The sequence below is a fragment of the Rhea pennata genome, chromosome 4 (genome assembly GCF_028389875.1).
Source record: "Rhea pennata isolate bPtePen1 chromosome 4, bPtePen1.pri, whole genome shotgun sequence".
Classification (NCBI taxonomy): domain Eukaryota; kingdom Metazoa; phylum Chordata; class Aves; order Rheiformes; family Rheidae; genus Rhea; species Rhea pennata.
Genome location: NC_084666.1, coordinates 34,252,954 through 34,272,183, shown reverse-complemented (window position 1 = coordinate 34,272,183; position 19,230 = coordinate 34,252,954). Strand labels below are relative to the sequence as shown.

The 19,230-nt window shown below is 35.6% G+C and overlaps 1 protein-coding gene across 1 annotated transcript; it reads left to right on the top strand.

The window, feature by feature from the left end:
- Positions 1 to 1,131: 1,131 nt before the first annotated feature.
- Positions 1,132 to 17,829, top strand: LOC134139878 (coagulation factor XI-like). Its single transcript, XM_062574657.1, has 15 exons — positions 1,132 to 1,364; positions 1,938 to 1,996; positions 4,412 to 4,574; positions 5,284 to 5,390; positions 6,974 to 7,133; positions 7,702 to 7,811; positions 9,971 to 10,130; positions 10,898 to 11,007; positions 11,095 to 11,254; positions 11,382 to 11,497; positions 11,809 to 11,983; positions 13,614 to 13,789; positions 14,098 to 14,193; positions 15,792 to 15,931; positions 17,501 to 17,829. The coding sequence occupies exons 1-15, from the start codon at positions 1,357 to 1,359 to the stop codon at positions 17,654 to 17,656; spliced, it is 1,896 nt and encodes a 631-aa protein (XP_062430641.1). The 5' UTR covers positions 1,132 to 1,356; the 3' UTR covers positions 17,657 to 17,829.
- The last annotated feature ends 1,401 nt before the right edge of the window (positions 17,830 to 19,230 follow it).

The following is a 19,230-nucleotide window of genomic DNA, read 5'->3' as shown; positions in this document are numbered from 1 at the left end:
CAAATGTGCTCACTGTGATTCTTTTTGAATGTCATTGCTACTTCAGTTTTTAGTTTCACCGTCAAATCCAACTGATGCCTGTGCAAATCTGGTTAAAATGATGCATGTTTCTTGGGAGGGATGTGGTATATAAATCAGGCAACTGCTGTTTTAAGAAAGTTTTTTTTATTTTTTCCACTGGTTTGCCCACAAAACAAACAGCCATCACCAAAAGATTCTTTTTCCCGGGACAAATTTCAAACATACGTAGTGGATTTTAGAAATTAATTTTTACACAAACTTCTCATGATTGCTTCTTCTGTATGATAAGACACATGATTTTAGTGAAATTTATAATGAACCATCCTTATTTCTTCTACCTATTCAAACTAGATGCCATATTTTTCCAAAGGTTTTTATTTTTTTAAGCAGAAGGTAATGAAATGGAATAACATTGCACAGTAGGAGGCAGGAAAGCTCAGAGGAGAAATAAGAAGCAAAGAAATTAAAAATCCTTGCAGAGAAGTTTTAATCCCTTTATGTGCCACTAAGTGAGATGCACACAAAAATGAAAGAAAAATAATTGTTTTGATTACTTGAGCAGATTGAGCAACACAAAAGCTTTAAGAAGTCCAGCTTGCATTTGTTTATCATTGATCAAATGGTAGTTTGTAGTGATTTGTGATCACGCTCCAGAATGTGACAATTTTATAATTTAAAGTAATGGTGATAAATTTTCCGGAAGTATAACGGATTATCATTGTTTTGGAGCTGCAGGAAGAGAGAAAATGTGACATACCTGAGGTCACTTGGAAAGTCTTTGGAAGTGTTCTCTAGAGATAGTATGGTATCTTTTCTCAAGGTTTATAATGCTGTGATACCTGTAGACCCCACAGGCATTGAAAGATCTCTTTTGAGCTTATTAGTTTCATAATGATATCATTTACTTGAGTCTGAATCTATCTTAAAAATTTCACACCAATGCCCCCAACTAGTTAAGGATTTACTCTTGAGATTTATGTTGATGTAAGTATGACCCTCATTCCCTTTTTATCTAGATTTGTGTGCTAATAGCAGAGAATCTGACTGATCTGAACCAGGAATTAGACTTTTTTTTTTTTTTTAAAGTCATCAAGAGACTGATACTCAGCTGGTAGAATTCATGTATATTGATTTCTCTGCAGTGCTGGTGATTTACACTCTGAAAATGTGGCCCAAGGTCAGCAACAATATTGACAGAATGAGCACACTTTCAAAGTAAATATTAAAGACAAGCTAGCATTGCAAACATAGTAATATTTAACACAAACTAGACTATTTGATTTTTTTTCCCCTTCGGTAGAGCACAAGCCTTATCCATTCATCCAGACCTACTGTATGTTCAGGTATGTAATCATTATTGTATCTGATATTCAGTAGAGCCTTTCATAGCAACAAGGTAGTGTATGTTGATCTATTTAGGGATTCTGTTGTGTAGTTAAACTGTGAGAGAATCAAATCAAGTGGTAGCATGTAAGAAAAGGAATAATATAAGATTTATATATCGTACCAGAAGTGGTGAAGTGTGAATCAAATGTCTGCTGTGTTAGTAAGAGTATCTATTTAACTACCAGAACAGAGTTGTAGTTAATAATATCTTGATGAAATGTTTTTCCCAGTTTTGCAGCAGAATACCTATTCTTGGTTAAATAAAGCAGAGATTATTCAAGTACTTATGAGCTTTATTATATCTTATAGAACCCTAAGAAAAGGACAGAACTTTTGCTGATGTTGCTTATTATTGTATATATGCCGCAATCACTCTTCGTAACAGTAATTTGTAACTCGCCATACCATTTTGAGTTAATGGTGGACAGTACACATGTAAATCACTTAGTGATATGCATTGTAGTACTTTATAAAATTAATTATGCACCTTTTATTAAACATATCCTAAAGAATAATTCTGTGTTTTTTAGGATGATTTGGATTTATCAGACTTTTTATTTCATTTTCTTATTTGCTTCAGTTTACAACGGTAAGTGAATATATAATCCCTAAAATACACACATGGAGTAGCATAATCTTTATAGAAGGGGAGATTAAAGAGGATAATATTCCAAACAGCCTAAATATTTATATGAAGAATGAGTAGAACCACAGAGCAAAGTGATTTTGGTGGGAGGACACATGTTAGTGTCTGCAATCTGGTCCTGAGAGAGTTGGCTTGATGTTCTACTGAATTGCACTGAATTGAGTAACTCTCACATAATCTCCTTACCAGAAATGGAAGCATCTAGTGGGGCTTTACTGACATTGCCTGGCCTCCGTGCTTTCACCTTGGCCAGCACACGTGGGACCTTGCTCCGTGCAGGTGTTTTCTAATGGACTGATGCTACATTTAGCTCTTTGGTATGAAACCAGTGTGAGATTTAAAGTCTCACACCCAGCAGCAAAGTCAATTTTAGCAGCAGCTTAGGAATGGAGCTGTTGGCAGTGATAGGGTCCAAGAGGTGCGAGGGGGGGAGGGTGTCCCTCACACCTCTTCCTGGAGGCTCTGCCCATTTCTCATGGTGGGAGACAGGGCAGATGGTCAGGGTGGAGGAGCTGCTCAGCCCAACAGCCTCTGAGGAGGACATAAACTGAGCTTCAGAATCCACCACATTTTTTTTTTCCTTGTATGTGAAATTATTGTGATTTAAACAGTATCTATGTAATACCCACATACTGTCAGACTCAAAATATTATTGCAGCAAGTGTGAGTAACTCAAGAAACAATTGTTTTAGTATAAATGATTTTGTAGAATTCATTTGAATTCTACACTGAAAAATCAGTAATTGTGTACATTTTTCAATGCCACTTTGTGTTAATGATTTACTTTGGTTAGCAAAAATCAAACTACAAAATGCCATTGCATTCCCCTGAAGTTTCCTGTGCTGATAAATTAGAGCTAAGACCCAGTGTGGTTTTATGTTCAGAAAATAATTAACTAGTTTCTCAGATGACAATTAGGTAATGCAGTTTTTTTAGCAAAATCTGTTTGACAAATGTAGTGTTATTTAAGAAATGTTTTATTTGGATTGAAATTTCAGTACAACTAAAATTTTGGAACATTTCTAAAGTACAAGAAACATACACTTGTATAAAATTATTCAGAAGTGACATAATTTAGAAGCTATTAGAAGTTAAATGTATTAAATAATATAAATTGATGTAAATTTATATATATATATAAATTTACACTACAAGAAGGTAAATAATTTCCAAAATGTCTGATACAGCAGACAATTACAGCATTCTTTTACTTTTACTTCTTAATTCATATAGAATGTTCTAAGTAATAAAAAATGCTATCCTGTTAATGACAAAATTGGGAAAGCAAATTCTACTGAGAATAAACATAAATTTTTAGGCAAAGCTTATGAAAGTGTATATGCCAGAAAATTCCTGATTATTTGTAGGTATAACTCTTTGTAAAAATAGATTACCTTTTTAAAAATACTAGCAAACCTTGCAAATATGCCTAATAGTTCCTTGTTTTTTTCTTTTGTTTATAACTTCTACGTTTTGCTCATGTATAGGAAACATCAAATTCCCGAGATGTATTTTATTTTACGTTACATAGTACCTTATGAAGTAAAATCCACTTGTAAAATTTTTTAAACTGTATTTATAAAAACAGTATTTATATTTGTTTTTAATTTAAATAGCTTTTGATACAATATGAGAGCTCTAAAAGCACAGACTAAGCAGCTGGATAAAATCTTTTCAGTTGCATTTCCTCCCATTCTGTAAAAGTATTTTCTCTTCATTCTTGAGCTAAGAAAAAGCTATTTTATGGACACAGGCTACAAACTGGCATGTTTGCTACCATTCAGAGGGCAAAATACAAGAAGCAGAGAACGGACTTCTCTGTAAAGCAGCCCTTACATACATCTTGATGTGGAGATCTTGCATATTCTCAAATTTCAAAACATAGAAATGTGTTGCCACTTAGATATTTTAATTTCAGTCAAACAACTGTACCATGTGAGTGGCTTTTATTACAGAGCATTCAGGACAGGATTGATGATGAGTTCCTACAAATCTGAAATTATAGACAAGCTTATTTTGATCTTGCACTATTCCTAAAATACCTCTCTCTCTTAACAGTCAACGTTTTCTTTGTTGTGAAGCAAGCTGAACTGCGTTTCAGTTGGGTCACAAGGAAGTAGCAGGTTTATGAAACGCTGGGAGCAATCGAAGCTATACAAATTGGCATCTTCTTTGCGTTTGGCTGTAGAATGTCCCCAAACATTAGAGTTATCTTCACACGCAGGTTTCTAACTCTTTCAGCCTCTGTACTTGGTTTTAAAAGCAAGCTCAATGATGGAGCAGTGTCTTAACCCTCTCCTGGTGAACAGTGCGCGCTGCCATCTGCAATAACTTACGCATTTTGGTGTTCCATATCAGAATGTGTGACTCAGATCTATGAAAATACGTACTTCCAAGGAGGAGACCTCACTACGTTTTTTACGCCAAACGTCAATTACTGTCAAATAGTGTGTACTTACCATCCCACGTGTCTGTTCTTCACCTATTTACCGGCAACATGGACTGCTGATCCTGCAAAAAGGTAACACGTTTATTTTTGTGCAGCTTTTGCTGGTCTTGTGTGGTATTTTTAGGAGCTCAGTACCACTTCATCAGAACATAGGCCTGCAAGGAAGGCTACAGGGTTGCTGTGGAGAACACAGTGTCATAGAACTTTAATAATTTAAAAGCATGTTTCTTGAAATTTGAAAGATTAAATCTGGAAGTACTCGGATCTTTCACACTCACATACAAACCCTTTCCAGGACATAAGACCAACCGTGCGCTCCTTCCTCTGGGCCACGCGCTGCAGAGAGAGTGTGGGAGTAATTCTACGTCTCTGGCAGTTCACTGCCTCCTCCTGTGTAAGCTGATCCCTCCCCACCATCCTTTCTCTTTGTTTTTCTCACAATTAAGAATGAAACTAGCCTGAAAGACGTATGCTGTGCTCCGTCTGTATGCCCAGTAAATCTCTACCTTCAGAACCCTTTTACAAACCGTTTGAACCTGGGTGCGTTTCTCTCTCTAAGAGCTCTTGGAGTTAGCACGTAATCCATGTATTCCAGTCTGCCACCAGGCATGCCAGTGCCAGCAAAGCAGATACAGCTCTAGTCTGTCTTTCTCTAAACTGCAGTTGTTGCCTAAATTTTAGTGCTGAAGGAACAGGAGATGCCTTACATTTCACCTGAGAAAGAACTAGAAAGGTCTGTGTTATACTGCAAAGCTGTGAATTGCTGCATTTTAAAACACAGGTTTTCCTGCTACTTAAAAGACAGCGATACTGAAACATTGCCAAAAGTGGATATGGAAGGAGCTATCTCTGGACATTCCTTAAAACAGTGTAACATCAAAATTAGTGGTAAGATATGTTCATTCACATGTGAGTTTTACGCTCTGTGTCACATAGCATGTGTGTTAGAAAACTATCATTTCAGAAGCAGAAATAGAATCAGGAGCAGCCAAGCAGTGATTAGGATGCCCCTTGCCGGGGGACTGGGATGTCCCTTGCCTCTTTCAAACACAGATTACAATTCCTTGACTTGCTTCATCCTTCAGCCCAACTATCTACCACCCAGGCTCCCCAAACAAGGTAATAGGGAAATTATGCTGCTGCAGTCGCAGCTTCAAGTCGTTTGCTTCAAGCAGTTGGGAGTCTCATAGCTCTAGCTGTAAATATTAATTTATTCCTACAGTTCCACTTCAGCAAGCTGCTTATAAGATGTGTATGACTGCCTACTGTATAACTTTACAGGACGAATGCCCAACAAAACAGAAACAATGACAGTCGTTAGGTGATGTTGCTGCCTTCAATGTAATAATTTATTAGCAGCTCCATCTTCGAGTGTGTGTTATATCCACAGTCTCACAGTGTCAGCATGTTGTGCCTGGGAATTATCAGCGGGCACGTTTTAAGTCTATTAAGTGTGTTGTTTAAACCTGTACCACCATCATACTGTCATTACATGGAGATCAGCTTTAAGCATAACATGATGCTGTAAAAAAATGTTGTCCCTGAATAAGAAATATTCAGTTGCTGCTTTTGAGGCTAAATATAACCTTATTGATGTCAGCATAATTCTTTAGTTTCTTTGGAAATGAAATATGCCCTGAATATGCCAGGGGTAAATACATCTTGCACTTTGTGAGCTCTACATTGCAGGTTATTGACAAATCAGTTGTGCTTGATTCTTACAGCACTTGCCTTTCAGAGCTTTCAGGACTTCTAAAAGTGCTTTTCTGCCAACATCCTATCATATTTATTCTTCTGAGTAGCTTTGGCCCAGCAGAATAGATTTCAGTGGGATATTATTTTTTATGCTATTTAGTGCAATTGATGTCACTGAAGTTACTCTGGAATCAGAAAACATCACTAAAATCAAAAGCTATCCCTGTATTTTCATATTTGAAAAAACCTCCCAACCTCTTTTGATCGGCTGGCTTATGCATTCTGTGAAGACAGCCTGGTGACCACAAAGTAAAATGTGCATCCGTTTCCATTGAGGAAAACTATTTCAAACTCCACACTCTAAATTCTCTCTTTGTGGAAATGGGAAATGGGTACTGCTTGTGAGGATAGAATTTGCCTTTAAAACTGCTGTTTGAATTTAGAAATGGGAAAGTATATGTTTTAGTATTAATCTGAATTACTTTATGTTTAATCTCATCATTGTCTCAGCCATAGGTATTAGAGGTCCTCTCTTGTGTAGGTAGAGGCAGTGTCAAAGTTTGCAAATTTTTCTTCTACCATGTGGTATTGTGTCCTGCCCATACTTCTGGTTTTGTTAATAGAAGCATATGAGAAGTATGATGTAACTTAAATGAGTACGGGCAGTGGACACTGGTTTGCAGTGATTGTGATGTATGAACACTTATTTTTTAGGCAGTTCAAAAAAAAAAAATCTTATGTTTTCAGAATGCTTTCTCTCTTTTGTTTTTTCACAGCTTGCAGTCCAGGTGTCCACAAAGGACTAGATATGGAAGGGAAAAATTATGATGTTACTACAGCTGACACCTATCAAGAGTGTCAAAAAAGATGCACCAATGACAACCACTGTCAATTTTTTACATATGCTTCAGAAACATTTCACAGTGCCAGCCTTCGGTAAATACAGGTTTGATCCCTCTTTCAGGACAGCACTGTGCTTTAGTAGAGTAAATCTCAGAGCAGTTGAAGGTGAGAGAATTTTATTCAAGGAAGTAAGTTTCTCCTTGACTTGTCATCCTTGAAATGTTGAATCAAACTGACAGATAGGAAAACATCTGTAGTAAATTAGCTTGCATTCATCCATTGTGAGAAAGACAAACTTGATTATCATGGCACTGAAAAGATTTTTAATCCACTGAAGACATTAAAATGCAAATGATATTGGTAGGTGAGCAGATTTATTGCTCTATTAAATCTTGCTCTGCTTATTGCTCTGAAAATAGCATTTTCAGTACAATTAGAGAAATACTTTCAATTTTAGTTGTACTGTTTTTGAGCTGTTAGCCTACTTGATTTTGCAAGTTAAACGTTGTTTGGCTAGACTTCTTCCTCATTTGAAGACTATTTTGGAGACTAGAGATTGTTCTCACCCGTTGCCAGAATATAGAGCATGTTATGAGCTAAGGTGCCAAAAGGATACTGTAGGCATGTTATCTTAATGCTTTCTTTATTCTTTGTCATTTAGTAAAAAATGCTTCTTGAAACATACTGCTTCAGGAACTCCAACCAACATAAGGGTGCTTGATGATGTTGTATCTGGATTCTCTTTAAAGTCGTGCCAACTTTCTGAAACAGGTAACTGTTAAAATCTCTATTGATTCAGTTTAGATTTAAGGGTTATGTATGACAAGGGACTCTCCATCTCTGTCATACATAAATGTTTCATTATGTTAAATAATTACAGTATAAACTTATTCTTAATTATTGGAAATACAGCTAGTACTCAGGCACTAAAGAGATTCTGATCTTTTTGATTTTTCCATTTTATTATTCTGTGTTACAAAAACAATTCTTTGCTTTGAAGATCTAAAGAATTCTTTCATAAATTAATTTGATCGAATTGCATTTTATCTTTGTATCAGAGATACGAAAATGAAAGATAAAAGCTCATCCAAGTCAAAGATCACGAAGAGTATAAAACTTTCTAATTTTGTTTGTGTACTATGTATGCACTTGGAAATTTTTAATGAAGGCTTGTAGCTTTCTGATACCACTGACTAATATGAAAGGCTGCATTCTGTGGGATGCATCTGTGATTTGTGATGAAAGTAGAGTCTGGGCTTGTTCCTGCAATCATTACTCAGCCAAAATTCTCAAGACTACAGGATCAAACAGTTTGTATTATACCTTCTTATTCTCAATTAAAGCATCCTACTTTACTTTTTTGTTTTTAATCTACCTCTTTCTTGTCTTATCTGCTATATTATTTTTCTTCTTAATGGTGATATTGTTCTTCTGCCTCTATGTAGCCCTATTTGAATTTGTAGATAATCTTTTCTTCTCATGTTAATCACACTTTTTTATTTCCTAGGCCCCTCTATTTTTCTTTCTCTATCCAAATGCTTTCTTTAGACTCTTACAGTCCCTCCATAGGAATAATCTCTGTAAACTTCGAAAAAGGTAGTTTAGTTCAGCTCCTAACAATGGAGCACCAATGGAAAAATGAAGTGTGAAGAATAAGAAAGGAAGGATAAGTTTCGAGGAGAGATGTAAAGAGAAGAAAACAGCTATTCCCTCACTATATATACGTAGAAGAAAGATTGTAAGGAAGACTTTTTTCCAAAGTGCTGTCTTGTAGGATAGACTAGAAAGATGTATATTCACGCTTAGAAGAAAATTCTAGCACTTTGAGGGTCCTTATTCACAGACTTGATGAAGAATCAGTGGGCTGAAGCACATGCGCAAACAATATGATTTTAAGTTGCAAGAAAAATTAAAAAATGTTGGACACTATCAAAGAGATTTATAGCTTATGACAGTCTCAATATGACAGTAATTAATTTTCTTGAAGAAGAGAGGAAAAAAGGCAATACATTCTTTAGCCTTTCTTATGTCTTTTGTCTTTAGCTTTCCTTCTCCCCGAGCAGAAGACCAGCTCCTTTCCTAATCCTAGTTGAATGTTACTGAATATTTTTCTTCAGGCAGTTTGTTTCTTGCTATTTGACCTTTCATTTTGTGCCTTCGTGTCTTTCTGATTTTGTCCTTATGTGCTCGCTTATAGTAATTTGTCCTATTTTTTTGGCTTTTGCAAAGTTTCTTAGTTGATGTCATCAAATACTGAATAAACAATCATTGAACATGACTGTTTAGATCGTGGGGTAGCTTCTGTAAACTTCCCGATCCACATTTGTGCTCTGAATACTATTTCCTTAAGAAAGGCCTGTGCTTTGGATCTTCTTTCTGGTTTGGCAGTTCTAATAATGACCTCTCTGTCATTGCTGCATTCTTTTCCCTTTTTATTATTGTATCAGGATTTTAACTAGAAGTTTAAGTATATGCTTGGAGAAGGCAATTTCTTTTTTGAAACCTGCTAGTGCTTCTTATGACTACTGTATCTCGTCTGGTTATGTCACCAGACATGTCACCTCAATGATTTTAGACTTTCTGGGATATGATAATTTATGCCTAACTGGATTTGTACCACTGATTTCTGGTGATCCTGGTTTGAAGTTCTTCTCTTTAGATTAGTAAAACCATATTCTAACATGTCATTTCCCTGCTTTTTTACTTGAATCTCATCCCTACTCAATTATCTTTGACATAAGGTAACATACTTTTTAAAATGTTCATAAGAAACGTTTTTCTAATCTGACTATTACGATATCTTTCTGGCATATCAATCACAAGGGACAGAAACAGTGAACTAGTATACAATAAAAAAATTGTAAGTCTTAATATTTTGATAACACTATAAAATCTTTGGAATTTTGATATTCTTTTCTTGTTTTATACAGATTGTTACATGGACATTTTTGAACATAAAGAATTTTCAGGAATTAATATTACAACTTTTTTCACTCCTGATATCTCCGTCTGCCAAACTATTTGTACATATTTTCCAAACTGCTTGTTCTTTACATTCTTTACCAGGGAATGGCAAATAGAATCCCAAAGGTGAATATAATGATTAACTTTAATTTTCTCAGTAGATATTTGAAAAAATACTACAGCCTGTTTTAACCACATTTAATAAGATTTTCCATAAATGTAATAAATAGGTTATTTCCAGTAAAGCATCACTTTTACGAGTTTTAATTATATGTTCAGAATTTTTGTGGGCGTCTGTTGTGCAGTGTGACCAGGCTTCTTGTAATTAGCTACATATCTGATGTTAATATGGAGTTATATGCGTTAAAGAGAGAGTAAGACTCCAGATTGCTGTAAGGAATTAAAGCCATATTTCATAAAATTGTTAAAATATGCATCTGCTTTCCTGCATTATGAAGTTAAGAGGTGTAAAGTGTTTCCTTTAAAGATTGAACTTCCTTTTTTCATATTTGGTAGAGAGAAGAGTTAAAAGCCTACATTCCACACAAAACAGATGTTGAAGGAAGAATAAAGTTTCAAAGAAATTTCAGGGAGCAAAACTGAGATGGCATATATCATCTAAAGTCACCTTTTCTATGTATGTATAAATACAGTACAATATTTGATAGTAGAGCCATATGCCATTTCACAAAACTGCAAAAGCCATCTTTTTCTATGGACTTAGGTGTTGAGTTAGCATTTCTTTAATACGTTTTTATAGGAAATATTTTTTTACAGACACAGAGGTGGGAGAAAAAGAACATTTAAGAAAGAATCTTCTCTTACTGATACCTAAAATATCAATTTTAGAATGTGAGAACAGAATTAGTTATATTTAAAATTTCTCATTTCAGAAATCTTTGCCTTCTGAAGACATCAAGAAGTGGTATACCAGATGCACTTATATCAAGAGAAAAAGCTGTATCAGGCTTTAGTCTCCTAAATTGTAGAAGATCCTTCCCTGGTAAAGAATAAGTTACAATAAAAATACTCATTTTGAATTAATCATGTCATTTAGCCTTACTGATGTTTGGAATATTCATTCTTACAGCCTGCAATTCTCGCACTTACATGAATATGAATTTTTGGGGAGAGGAACTCAATGTCACTTATGCTAAAGGACACAAAGCTTGTCAGCAAGTTTGCACAGACATGATCCGTTGCCAATTTTTTACCTACTTTCCACTCCAAGATTCATGCAATGAAGAAGGGTGAGATAGATTTAAAAAAACGTTTTAAAGATTGCTGAGAGAATCATCCCACAGACTTAGGGAGGGAATAGTGAATATGTTCTGCATAAAGAGTGTAAACTGAATCTTTACATTAATTTATTGGCAGAAAATGTGAGTGCCACCTGAAAATGTCCTCAAATGGATCCCCAGTGAAAATAGTACATGGAGGAGGGAGGATCTCTGGATACTCACTAAGATTATGTAAACAAAAAGCCAGTACCGGTAAGTAAAATTTTCAGTGTAAAAGGACATTAAGGGGCATTACGTGACTGATTTCAGTACAGGAAGTCTAAACCTCCCTAGAACTCAGGAAGCTATATTTTTCAGAAAAATAATTGCATTGAAATGATAATAGGACAACTTAGGAAGTTAAACAGTGTTCTGAAAAAGTGAAGGTAGTCTGTTATGTATCACGTGTCACCTTCTTAGTGGAAGATTGGGCCCAATTCATTGGTCAGCAGTGGTCTCATCCTTTGGCTTTTCATTGATGAGTGAAAATGATCTTTAACCAGCCTTTCCAATTATTTCTGTAGTATGTATGCAGCATTCTGAAAAAAGTATAAGGATTGTTGGAGGGAAAGACTCTTCTCCTGGCGAATGGCCCTGGCAAGTAAGCTTGCACGTGAAGTTATCTCGTCAGAGACATCTCTGTGGGGGCTCTATCATCAGCAACCAGTGGGTTCTTACAGCTGCTCATTGCGTTGTGAGGTGAGTGCTAAATGTAAATGTATGCGTAAAAAAATTTCATTCAGCATTTGAGATAAATTGAGATCCGTCTTTCAGAAAAATAAGTATACCTGATAAAAATGAGGAGTAGAATGAAGTGAACTATTTTAATGTAACCAAAAGGGGAAGTTTTAAGGCAGGCTTTATATTTTTGTTGTAATTGGAACTTCACACTATAACCTTTCTCTATTTGTATCATACCGTTGTATTACTGATGCTAAATTGTTAATGTACCTAGAAGATGAAGTTCTTGAGCAGATACTTTGGATATTTACAGTAACTTAGATGTATTCGTGCAAGATAAAGCTAGGTGGTGCTCCAGTTAGGCTGTTCCTGATACCTGAGCTTTAAACTGACTCATTTATCTCCACATTATGTGAAATATACAGACCCTAATGGTGTTGGTTTGCTTTTAACTTTTTTTTTTCTAATTTTTTCAATCAACCAATTAATACTCTATTTTTGATTTGCATTTCAGCTTTAAGAACAAAATTTAAAGCCGCTAACACCTAAGGCATTGATAATTTGCACTGAAACATGTAGTATGTATTGTTGATGATACCAGATTACCATCAAATGTGGATGCTGAAGCCATTCCTCTTTTGAAGTGCTGATTTAACTGACATGCAAACGATCCATTTCCCTTGTTATATTGCCTGCATCTGGAAAGCACCTTATCCTGTCACTTACAGATTGAAAATTTTAAGGCTATATATTGATGGGACAGGACAAGTAACAGATAACAGGCTTCAAAGATGACTCAGCAACACAGACTGAGATTAGGCACTTTTATTCAAGCAGAGTAATCTGATTTTAGTGTGAAATAGTGTTGCCAGCATTTGGCCTTTAGTGACAAACCCTTTTAAAGTGGTTATACTTTCTAAGCCCCCTGAAAACCTTATGTGAAAGAATGTCATTATCTCTCTGCTATCATGTTTGTAAAAGTTGCTGGCATTTTAAAGGACAAAGAGATAAAGCATGTTTTAAAAATAAAAATTAGACAGTGTTGGCTGGATATTAAGACTGATATTTATGTATTCACATATAAAATTTGTTTTAAATAAATTTTCCAAAAATTTTGAAAATTTCATATCTTCTCATTGCATGTATCTAAATTTAGGTTGTCTTGATAGCAGAATATTGCAATGAAATATCCCTTAAACTTAGCTGAAGTAAAGTTAAATGTATAAAGATTAACTGGAACTTTTCATATGGTTCTATATTATTACACTTTCTAGTGTTTTGTTTGCATTCATTTTGATGGCTAGAGTCATTCTCATATTGAGTAAGTGTATAAGTAGACTCGAATTTGTATTTCCAACTCTGTTTTGGTTAATAGGAAAGTTGTACTGAAATAAATGGAAAGAACCTCATTTACTACTTCAGGGCTTTCATTAGACCCTTGAAGACAAAAATAATAGGAGAAAATAAAAAGCAGAAGGGGAAGGAATGGATCAGAGAGGTCTCTTTAGAGTTTGAGAATGTGAAAATGAAAATGGGGAGGATCACCTCAGCGCTTTCACTGTACACTCAGGAGATGGCACCTGCACACAAACTCTAAACCAGTGCAAATCTTTGTGCTGCAGACTGACTGTTTGTCTTTTTCCCTTAGTCTTGAGAATCCCAACATTTGGCGTGTTTATGCGGGTATTTTAAAACAATCAGAAATAACAGAGGAAACGCCTTTCTTCAAAGTGGAAGAGATTGTTGTTCACCCTCAGTATAAATTCGCACAGACTGGATATGACATTGCTTTAATGAAACTTGATAAACCTATGAATTTTACTGGTATGTAGAGTATTACAGACTAATTCTGAAAATACGCAGGATGCCATAGGACTGGTTTCGTTATCGCAGTGCATGAAACCTGGGCTGGTCTCCTTTAATATGCAATTAATGGGGTTTGAGAAGAATCTTATTCGTTTGGCTTTGAAGAAAACGTGGGTGGCTTGTGTTTACGTGACTGGGGCAATATATAGTATAAGGGACCAAACTTAACATGGTGCCTATCATCAAGGGTTGTATAAGGTGCCTATGAAACTTTAGCATTGTAATTATTTCTACTCGCCAAACTAACATTTCAAATCGTATTTTAGATCTTCAACTACCCATTTGCCTGCCATCGAAAGAAGATGCTAACACGCTTTATACCAACTGCTGGGTAACTGGATGGGGTTATAGGAAAGAAAGAGGTACATATTAATTTTTAAACAGCAAGTGCTTGTATTTGCAAAATCAATGTCTTGAGAGGGATAATGCCTTAACTAGGAAAGTTTAAGGATACCAGATGGACTGAAATCTTTTGGATTCAGCTTATGACGCACGTAGAAGACAAAGGCTTTTTTTTGTTTTTGTCAAAGAAATATTTACTTGGGGGTCAAATCAAATAAAGAAAATACAGAAAAATGAAGATGCTCCCTAAAATAGGGTTTGAGCTCGTGATCTTAATGTGTGATTCTGCAGTTGGCTGTTCTGGTAGTTCCGGCATTCCTGTTGCATAACTCCTTTAACTTCACTGGACATTTTGTGTTTCGCACTAGTAGACGTTTGATTAGAGTCAGGCCAAGGCTTTTTTTAAAGCAAATTTTACCATGTTTTGGGATACTGTTATTGCTGTTGAGCAGGCACTATAATTCTCTTAAGTTGCAATTACTTCTAATAAGACTTCTTACAGAAAGCATTTAGGAATTGTATAAATTTGTCAGTAAATAATTCTGTGCTCTGACACAAAAATCACAACAGGCTACTGACAAGTATTTATAAACTCATTGATTTGAGAATTTGAAATCTATAAGAATGTAACCTTAAATGTAACCCATATAGCCGTCAAATACACTTCCTTAGATTCTATACCATTGCACTGGCAAAAATTGTATATAACCGGAATAGATACTCCTTTTCAAGCTCCCAACTGGAAAAGTTAACAGACTAATTGCTGAGATACAGGATATTGACTTGTAGTCTTCACATAACCAGTATACTTGTTTGTGTGATTTTACTAATATGAATTCACTTCAGAAATCCGATTGAAATATGTTGCTTTTATGATTCTGAATGTTGTTTATAAACATCTATAAAATGCTTTTGTGTTTTGATAGTACATCTGATTTCAGTGCCTCTGCTTTTATACAGAGGTAGCTCAGGTGGCTGTTATTTATCAGTGTTCTTTTATATTGTAATTTTTATTATAATCTTCTTAAACACTGTCCTATCCTTTACCCACCTCCCTGTTTGAGAGTTAGAGTTCAGTGGGAAATCTATATGTTTATGCAGATATTGTATAGACTGCATATCTTTTCTTAATTTCTACGAAAATGCTGACTTTCACACTGCTGTTTATTCTGCACGCAAATCCCTCTGCCCTCTATGAGGGCATTGAGCAGCCCGGAGTTGGCAGCTGGGAGGTTCCAGTGCTATTGCAACTCACTACTGAGGCACAATCGTTAAGGGTATGGAGCAGCGCTTCGAGCTGGGAGTGCGGGTTCCAGGGGCCGCTGGGCTGAAAGCCATGCTCGTAAGGGGAGTCACAGCAAATCACAAGGGTTTTTGAAGCTTGCCTGGTCGTGAGGTATACACTGAAAAAGTGACGTTACAGAAACATTCACATTAACAATCAATGTTGTTTGCTGACACAGAAAGGGAAAGACGGTGTCATGACAGTGTAACATCACTCTAAAAGCCATGGTCTGCAACTTTTTAATATCCCCATGTGATGATTTCTAGATTTTAAATTAAATTTTTATTTTGCTAGAACTGAACATTTCTCTGTTCTTACCTGCATGTTACATAGGTCGTGTAGAAGATATTCTTCAGAAGATTACTGTTCCACTCATGTCAAAAGAGGAATGCCAGACTAGATATCGGGATCGCAAAATAGATGACAAAGTGATCTGTGCTGGCTATGAAGAAGGTGGAAGGGATGCTTGTAAGGTAATGAAAAGAAATGTATAATAATATATTCAAATATATAGCTTAAAACCATAATTAGACTCTTATAACAAAAATACGGTTATAAATAGAATTATCACTCAACTTGTTGCTTTTGCATGCCAAAAGCACTGAGAATTGAAGTACATGTAGAACTTCTCTTATGTGAAATAAATAGAGATTATCAGGGATAGATTCTATGCATCTCCACATAAGAAAATGCTTGAGTGTGGGTCCTCTTCTCTCCTCTGGGTCCTCTCCTACTAAGAAACAAAACAACTTCCTACTGTATGCCTCAACTTAATAAATTTTGCCTCAACACTTAATTTGGTGAAAATAATATCACTTTTGCTTAAAAAAAGCCCTAAGCAAATATGAAGAATAAATAAAAAAGAAAGTACCAATTTGTTACTCATCCATTTAAAAAAGCAAATGATACACTCTGTTGGAGTTTCAGAAATTCAAAGAAAGGAAATACAGTATCCCAAAACATTTCTGCAGGCAGAGCTTATTTCCTATGTGATTTTTTTTTTCCTTAATATGAACTACATGAAAGCTTATTTTGAAATGTCCATTATTCACAATCCAGAAGGGGAAAGTGTTAGGAATACTTTTGAAGTACATGGAGAATGGAATAAAGATGACTTGAGCAAAGTGATCTATTCATTATCAGAATTCAAAATATCAAAACATCATGAGTTCAAATTCTCTGCTTTTGTACTCGTGCAGTTCTATTAATTTATGTATTTTGAGCTAATTTATACAAGATGAAAATTTTGTCTGATTAGTAACATTAAATGTTCTACTGAATATAGTACTTACATTTTAAACATTTAACAGTAAGCATTTCTTTGATATATTGCTGAATGTTATTTTGATTCATATGGAGTAATTAAGAATAAAAATGTGCAGAGTTGGGAAGTAATTTATCCTCTATGCCAATAATGCTTTCTTCATTTAATAGCTGTATTAAATGTGGAGATGCTGTTATATAAAATTAATATACTTGCTATCATCTCAGCAATTCATGACAGCTACACTATACTTAAATATGAAGATCTTTGTGATCTTCAGAAAGATCAATTAGAAATAGGAAAAGAAAACAAATTTTTCTTATCCTGGGGAGTATGGAATTACTCAAAGATGATCATCCATGTACAGAACTGGGGTTAGCATACTGAAAACAGGATCACAAGAAAAAAGATGGCAAATGTCATGTTTTTTTGGTTGCACATATGGTCTTTTTCATTGGGTTTTAAGTCAATGTGTGTGTGTGTATATGTATATGTGTGTATATATATTACAAATATAAATATGCTAGTAGTTTTGAACATTAATGGGAAGTTGAAAGTTATTGTAATGCCTGGAAAATACTTAGAAATCAATTTACCAGAAAAACAGAAAACCTGCTTCACCACTATGGTAATCAGCTTTAGGTGAAAGTGATTGAAATCTAGGCAGTTATGCTGGTGAAAACACTGAGTGATGCTGATTTTTGTCAAGGCTTTCCTTGGGAGAAACTCTGACCAGAGCTGTCCCTTGCATACTCTGTCTTTGTCTCCTGTGCCACAGGGAGACTCGGGAGGACCGCTGTCATGCAAGCACGAGGAAGTGTGGTACCTGGTCGGCATCACCAGCTGGGGTGAAGGGTGCGCTCGCCCGAGGCAGCCAGGTGTCTACACAAAAGTTGCTGAATATGCAGACTGGATTCTAGAAAAAACTACATAGCATAAGAGTTACCTGCAGGCGTAAAGTGATGCCATGAAAGAGTAACCATAAAAGCAAATTATGAAGTGTATTAACGTGCCCACGTAAGCGGTGTTTCCTGTTAGACTGAAGCATAAACATAAGACACGTGATTAGAAAAAGGAAGAATGAACAAACTTTACAATTCCTAAATAAAAAGCAGTAATAAAAATAAACCATGTTTATTGTCACTGATTTGGCAGAAAAAAAGACCGAGGCTCTGTTTCGGGATGGCCACTTAACATTGAGAGAGGAAAGGGAGTGAATAAAATGGGAAATTATTAGCTCATGAATTTTCCTATGATAGTATTTCAGTAATTACTTACAGGGAGAAAATGTTCAAAGTTTTTGGTAACAAAGGCATTTCTGTAGTGCCATTTGCTGAATAAGATAGATAATACACAAACAAATTATTACATTTGTGCTTTAGTCTTAATTTAGATTAGTTGCTACAAAAATTTATTTCGCTTTTGTGATGGGGAACCTAGATATGTTTCATCTTCTTGATGCTTCTGTAGTGGGATTAACTTTAGCATTCTGCCTCCATGCACCATAGTTGGCCTGACTATGTTCGGAGCAGTACTTACGGGACTGAATAAAATTCAGGTGTTTAACATAATGATAAGCACAGAAGCAGGACTCTCTTGATCTGGTACGCCCATGGTAGTTCTACAGATACACGACTTGTTATTGACAGTGCCTTGATGCTATAGTGTTTTGAGGAAGTTGGAGTATTTTTTTTTTCATTGACCGTGAGCTACAGCTAATACAGGGCAAGCAGAGTTTAAATGACACCAATCTGCGTGTGGCTATTAAAATTCTGGGAGATGAGGCCATAGTAGTATGCGATTTGAAAAACGTATGGATAGCAAAGGATGGAGATGAGTTATCTAAAAATCAATGCCGATTACTTGTCTTGGAAGGGAGAGATCAACAGAGGCACACAAGGGCTTCTGTGATCTGTGAAATACTTAGAGCCCAACTTTCTCTTGGTGTCTGATAATGTGGTTGAAGGAAACTTTCTCTTAGTAGTGATACTAAATGACTCCTTCCAGGCTGTTTTCACAAGGAAGAAACAGTAGAAAGTTGGGTAACACACTGCCTATGTGCAAAATATTTGGTAGGTACATGTCTAGGGACCCATGGGGTCTAATTTGCTTCAGGAGTTCCTGGTAGCTGCAGAAGATTGAAGCTTTTGTTTTCGTTTAAGAAGGGCTACATTAGAGAACACCTGACCTTTCCGTGTATTTGTGCACCAATTGAATATGTAATTCATTGAGATTTTTAGACTTACAGATAGAAACGCATTGGTATTAATATGTGTTAGATTGCTCAGGCTTTCTGATATCTTGCTATAAATGTGAAGCAGTTTGCAACCTTTATCTTATCCTTTTTCTCTATTCCTCAGGTTGGGGGTCAGAAAAACACACAAAAAAATCTCCATTTCATTAAAAATCCCCTTGGCTTTTTATTTTAAATGTGCCTCAGTTTGTTTATGTTAACAGGGAACATAAACATCAATGCTGTATCTGTTTTGATTAAAGACAAGTATTGGA